The sequence below is a fragment of the Tachyglossus aculeatus genome, chromosome 7 (genome assembly GCF_015852505.1).
Source record: "Tachyglossus aculeatus isolate mTacAcu1 chromosome 7, mTacAcu1.pri, whole genome shotgun sequence".
Classification (NCBI taxonomy): Eukaryota; Metazoa; Chordata; class Mammalia; order Monotremata; family Tachyglossidae; genus Tachyglossus; species Tachyglossus aculeatus.
In genome coordinates, this window is record NC_052072.1 from 29,507,862 (window position 1) to 29,514,165 (window position 6,304).

A 6,304-nucleotide genomic window follows, 5' to 3' on the forward strand; every position below is an offset into this window, starting at 1 on the left:
TTCTCGCTCATCAGACCCCAGGGACTCAGGCCGGGAAGGGGCCACAGAGCAGAGCCTGATTGGTGCCAGGCTTGTGTCAGTGACCAGCTGGAGTCTCTCCCATTTTGAGGTGAGTCAACTAAGGCAATCTCCTCACTCCAACCGCTGTCCTCACACATTCAACCCAAGGCAGGGCCATTTGAAACCAGTGGAAACTGACTGAAATCAGAGAACGCTTCCAGGTTCCTTGGATAATTCCATCACTTTCCAGAGCGGAGGTGGGAAACTGCTGTTCGGGTAGGGCACAGAACTAAAGGAGCTATTGTCTGCAGTGTCCATTAAGGGAAGCAGGTGTAACGGTCGTCGTGCTTGACCTCTGCAGCACTGTTAGCTCCCGAGGGGGCCGATAGGCTGTGGGGTACACACTGGGCACTGTGGATTTGGAAGACTGGCATAGGATGTAGGATCTTAAGATCAGGAGGTAGGTTTCCTTGAACTTCTTGATCTTGCAAGCATAAACAATGGGGTTCATCATGGAGTTGGCATGGGACAGCAGGATGCCCAGGTAGATCACCTGAGTGGGTGGCTTGCTCTGGGGGAAGAAATACAAAACACAGTTGATGATGGACAGCGGCAGCCAGGACACAGCAAACAAGAACAGTATCAAAGCCAGGGATTTGGCTGTCTTGAACTCTTTCCTGTAGAAAGTGCCTGCCTCCTTGGAACCAGACATGTTCTGACTTAGCTTGGTCCGGATGATGTAAAAGATATCCATGTAGATAACGCACATGATGATCAAGGGAATGAGGATCCAGGCAAAAAAGCTGAAATATACCATGTAATCCATGCTCACGACACTGAGGAATTTGCATGGCAGGTGGCTCGAGTTTCCTGGGCCACCTGGGGAAAGTTTCATGTTCCAGCCAAACATGGGGACCAAGCCCACCAGGAAAGATATCAGCCAGCAAAATATCAAAGCCATCCAGATTCGTTTGTGAGTGGTGATTCTTTTATACCTGTTTGGAGGGGAAAAAATAAAATAGTTTCAGTTCAGGATGTGTGAGATGAAGAGGGAAAGGGAAAGGAAAAAGGAACACTCCTTCTCTGCCTAGGAAGAAATTGTGGTATTTGTTAAGTGCTTACTCTGTGCCAAGTACTGGGGTATATAGAAGATCTTCAGGTTGGGCCCAGTCCCTGCCTCACACAGTAGACAGCGTCAAAGGGGGACGGATAACAGGTATTGAATCCCCATTCGACAGATGAGGAAACTGAAGCCCAGATAAGTTAATCGATTTGCCCAAGGTCACACAGTGGGCAAGCATCAGAGCCACTTCTCTGTTGCCTCCACTGGATTGAGCAGTGTGGGGAAAAGAATAGGAAGAGCATTGCTTCTCTTCAGGATTTGAGGCAGGTGGCGATTGGGTAAGGACTCAGAAACTTCTTTCCCTGTAGGTCTCTGATTTCAGGCAGTCTGGGATGACTTAAGTCCAGACCTGCCTAGCAGCAGAGGAGTCGTGAGGTGACTTTTCTAGGTCGTAGCCCAAGGTGGCTCTCATTTGGTGGAATGGGCACCTCAAGGACCTCCAGATCTGCTAATCTGGGCTGGACGTATGATTGAAAAGACGTTGCCAGGAGGTTTCTCCTCCCTCCTCTCTGGTTTCATCTGCAGAAGGAGGCTGCAGAGGCCTGGTCAGACTGTCAGAAGCATCAGGGAGGAAGGGGGAAAGGAGGAGATGGGATCCGATAACAGCAGCTCCGGTGACTTCCTGTTCGTGGCCTCTTCTCTTCACTGGGTGTGCCCGTTCAGCTGCAGCAAGTACCTGCCAGGAGGAAAACTTACCTCTTTACCCAAAAAACATCTTGAAGACACTGCTGAGGTAAGACTTCAGCCTAAACCCATTTCTTTATTTGACGCTGAATTTGGCCACATAGTGACTAAAAAATTACAAGGTGGACCCCCTCTCTGATCCTGAGCCCCTCACCCCTAAGGTGCTTTCCTGCCTTTGGCTTTCAAATATCAAGATAATTTTGCTCTAATAGTCTGGGTTTTATTAGGTGCTACTTCAGAGGTATCAGGCAATGTGACCTAGTAAAGAGATCCTGAGCCTGGGAGTCAAAACAACCTGGCTTCTAACCCCAGTTCTGCCAATTGCTTGCTGTGTGACCTTAAGCAGGTCACTTAACTTCTCTGAGCCTCAGTTTCCTTAACTGTAAAATGAGGATACCTGTTCTCCTTCCTACTTAGACTGTGAACCCCATGCAGGACAGGGATTGTGCCCGACCTAATTAATTTGTATCTACCCAGTGCTTAGAACAGTGTTGGACACAAAATAAGTGCTTAACAAATACCATAAAAATAAATCAAAGTTCCTTTGTGGTGGCCATCAGTTTCTGTTAGTTCCGTTTCCCTAGGATATGGGTTATTTTCCTGTCCAGCCTTTTCTGGAAAGGCTCAGGGCTAAAATTCAATGGGACACTCCCTGCCCCCAGTTTGGGAGACATCTCTCAGACTCCTCCTCTCTAAATCAATCAATCAATTAATCAATCAACCCATAGTATTTATTGATGGCTTACTGTGTGCCAAAGCCTGTTCTAAATACATTAGAGTTTGTAACCACAATCACTGCCCTCAAGGAGTCTACGGTTTAGTGGGAGAGACAAGCATTAAAATAATTTATGGAAAGGGGAAGCTAATTCTGGATCAGAGCTCCTCAGGGATGCCACCCCTGCCCCTTGCCCATCCCTCTTTAGACAGCCATGCAGACGGGCAGGAGGGAAGGTGGGGTTACCTGATAGTAAGCTTGACCCTCAGGTAGCGGTCCACGGCGATGGCCAGCAGGGACATGATGGAGGCATGGGTGAAGACCAGCAGAAGGCAGGACATGAAGAGGCAGTTGTAGAAGTAGCTGGGGACCCCGAGGCTAACCACGATAGCCAGAGGAATGACCAGGATACCCACGGCGATGTCAGCCAAGGCCAAGGAGATGATGAAGTAAAAAGTGGAGTTCTGCAGGCTCGGGTTCAGCCACACCACCCAGATGACTAAGGCATTGCCCACGATGGAGCAGAAGCCGATGGCAGTCTCCACAGCAATGTACACAGCATCTTGGACACTCAGGGCTGTGCTGTTCTCAGACATCCTTCAAAGGCTCAGGAAGGGAGCGGGGAGATGACGGAGGAGCCGGGGCAGTCGTTCTGGTCTCTGTCTGCCGGTGAGCGTTGGTTCTGCAAAGATCGCCCTGAGGGTCAGTTCGTCCCTTCTCCGGTGAGGTTTCCTCCGACCGGAGGGTATTAGTTCCTAGCTCAAAGAGTCCCCATCGATTCAAAACGTACCCATGCCAAGAAACCACTTCCTGAACTCATCCGATCTCTGTGCTGTTCCACAGTTGGAGCCCAGAGATTCTGCTTAGAAGTGAAAGGCCAAACCCCAAACAACCAAAGGGCCTGGAGAATCCAAGGCACTGCTGTCCACTTCCTGGTCTCAAGGCTTCTGCCTTCAGCAGTCCCCTGCTCTTTCCTGAGCCCTCTATCATCGAGATAAGCTACATACTCAGACTCTGTATATGGTTTTCAGGAAGTGAGATGGCTGAGAGGAAGTTCAGAGCTGAGTAAGTTCTCAGAAGGAAGAGCCAAAGGGGAGGGAAAAAATGGCGTGGAGAAGAGAGTGCATAAATAGGAGGGAGAGAGCTGGTTGAGGGCCTTAAAGCATTATGGTCAGGACTTTCCAAGTCGAAAAATAAGCAACTATTGAAGGTTTTTAGGGAACAGGGAGACGTGCACAAAATGACATTTTAGAAAAATAATCCAGACAGGAGAGTGAAGTATGGCCTGGAGAGGGGGAGAAGCTGGAGGCAGAAATCGGCAAGAAGGCCGATGCAGTAGTGAAGCTGAATTATGACGCAAACTTGTGTCATAACTTTGGATGGAGAAGAGGGGAACGGATTCTGAAAGTGTGGTGGAGGAAGATTGGACAGGATTTCGTAGCAGACAATGCGGAAGATGAAAGAGAAGAAAGAGTCAAGGATAATGATGAATTTGCAGGCCTCGGAAAGGGGAAGATGGTAGCATTGTCAACTATAGTGGGAAAGATGGATGGAGCAGGGGATTTAGCTTGTAAGCTCCCAAGAGCAGGTACTACCAACTCTTTTGTATTCTCTCAAGCTCTTAATATAGTGTTCTGTACACAGTAAGCTCTCAATTCATTGATTACTTCATTCAGTCGTATTTATTGAGCACTTACTGTGTTCATAGCACTGTACTAAGCTCTTGGGAAGTACAAGTTGGCAACATACAGAGACGGTCCCTACCCAACAACAGGCTCACAGTCTAGAAGGGGGAGACAGACAACGAAACAAAACATATTAACAAAATAAAGTAAATAGAATAGTAAATACGCACAAGTAAAATAGAGTAATAAATCTGTACAAACATGTATGCAGGTGCGTGGGGAAGGGAAGGAGGTAGGGCAGGGGGGATGGGGAGGGGGAGAGGCAGGAGGGGCTCAGTCTGGGAAGTCTGGAATGGTATCTCAATAAATACCATTAACTGGTTGATTGATTAAGGGAAGATGAGTTCAGTTTTGGACATAATGAGGAGAAGCATGGCTTAGTGGAAAGATCACGGTCATGGGAGACAGAGGACCACTGTCTCTGCCACTTGCTTGCTATGTGACCTTCCTTGGAGATGTCACTTAACTGTTCCAGGCCTCAGTTTCCTCACCCATAAAATAGGGATTCAGTACCAATTCGCTCTACTTAAGACTGTGAACCCCATGTGGAATAGGGACTGTGTCTGATCTGATTAACTTGAATTTACCCCAGCGCTTAGAACAGTGCTTGACACATAGTAATCACTTACAAATATCATAATAATAATTTTTATTTATTGAGGTACCAATTGGACATACAGGAAGAGAGGCTTCCTGAGGGGCCAGAGGAAATGTGAGATTGCAGAAAAAGAGAGGGGTCAGAACTGGAGAGGTGGAACTTGGAGTCATGGAATAGAGGTGGTAGTTGAAGCCATGGAGGCAAATGAAGCTCCCAAGGGAGTGAGTGTAATTTGAGAAGAAAAGGGGACTCAGAGCAGAACTTTAAGATACAGCTAGTCAGGGATTGGCAAACAGAGGAAAAGCCAGCAAAAGAGGTGAAGAATAATAAAGTTAGACAGTAAACCTGGGAGAAGAGGGTGGTCCGTGCCGTTAAAAACAGTCAAGAGGTAGAGGAGGATTATGATGGAGTACAGACCCATAGATTTGGTGAGGAGGAAGCCATCGGTGACCTTGGAGAGCGAGTAAAGGCAAGAGGGGAAAATCAGATTGCATAAGGTCAAGAAGGGAGCTGGAGGAGAGGAAGTGGAGACAGTCAATCTCTACAATCCATGTGAGCAGTTTGAAAAGGATCAATCAATCAAGTAATGGTATTTACTGATTGCTTACTAGGTGTGTAGTGCACTGAACTAAGTGCTTGGGAGAGTACAATATAGCAGAATTGGTAGACACATTCCCTGCCCACAGGGAGCTTAGAGGTGAAGACAGACACTAAGCAGCATGGCTCAATGGAAAGAGCACGGGCTTGGGAGCCAGAGGTCATGGGTTCTAATCCCGGCTCCACCACTTGTCAGCTGTGTGACTTTGGGCAAGTCACTTAACTTCTCTGTGCCTCAGTGACCTCATCTGTAAAATGGGGATTAAGACTGTGAGCCCCATGTGGGACAACCTGATCACCTTGTATCCTCCCCAGCACTTAGAACAGTGCTTCACACATAGTAAGTGCTTAGCAAATGCCATTATTATTATTATTAATACAATAAATTACAGATATGTACATAAATGCTGTGGGGCTGAGGGTGAGCTGAATGTCAACTGTTTTAAGTGTAGCACATAGGCAATGCAGAAGGGAGAGAGAGCCAAAAAGAGGGATTAATTGGGTTAGGCCTTTTGGAGGAATTGTGACCTTAATAAGGCTTTGAAGGTGGGGAGAGTGGTTGTCTGGCGATTTTGGAGGGGGCATTCCGAGCCAGAAGAAGGATGTGGGAGAGGGATCGGTAGTGAGCTAGATGAGATCGAGGCACAGTGAACAAGTCTGGAACTATAGGAGCGAATTGTGCAGGTTCCCCCACCAACCAACCCTTGTCCCAACTGAGGCAGGGCCTTCCCCCACCACCAGCACTTTCTGGACTGAGGCAGGGCCTTTGTCCCTTGAATCTGCTCCAACTGGACCTTCGCCATTCACTGCTGGAGCTGCTACCGTCTTCTGGCGTGTTTCCTCTCTGCTGGCAGAGGGTTACAGAGCGGTTAGGAAATAGTGTGTGGTCAGATTGAAAGTAA

The 6,304-nt window shown here is 47.8% G+C and overlaps 1 protein-coding gene across 1 annotated transcript; it reads right to left on the reverse strand.

Annotated features, from left to right (window-relative positions):
• Window positions 1-279: 279 nt before the first annotated feature.
• ADORA3 (adenosine A3 receptor) lies at window positions 280-3,387 on the reverse strand. Its single transcript, XM_038749543.1, has 2 exons — window positions 2,769-3,387; window positions 280-995 (listed from the first exon to the last, which is right to left on the reverse strand). Exons 1-2 carry the CDS (start codon window positions 3,116-3,118, stop codon window positions 299-301), a joined length of 1,047 nt encoding a protein of 348 aa, XP_038605471.1. The 5' UTR covers window positions 3,119-3,387; the 3' UTR covers window positions 280-298.
• Window positions 3,388-6,304: the final 2,917 nt, after the last annotated feature.

Bases quoted from the DNA above. Each gene is read 5' to 3' on its own strand.
- ADORA3 (XM_038749543.1), bottom strand. From the start codon at position 3,118: ATGTCTGAGAACAGCACAGCCCTGAGTGTCCAAGATGCTGTGTACATT. The intron at 996-2,768 runs GTAACCCCACCT...CCCTCCAAACAG, and splicing joins AGGGTCAAGCTTACTATCAG to GTATAAAAGAATCACCACTC.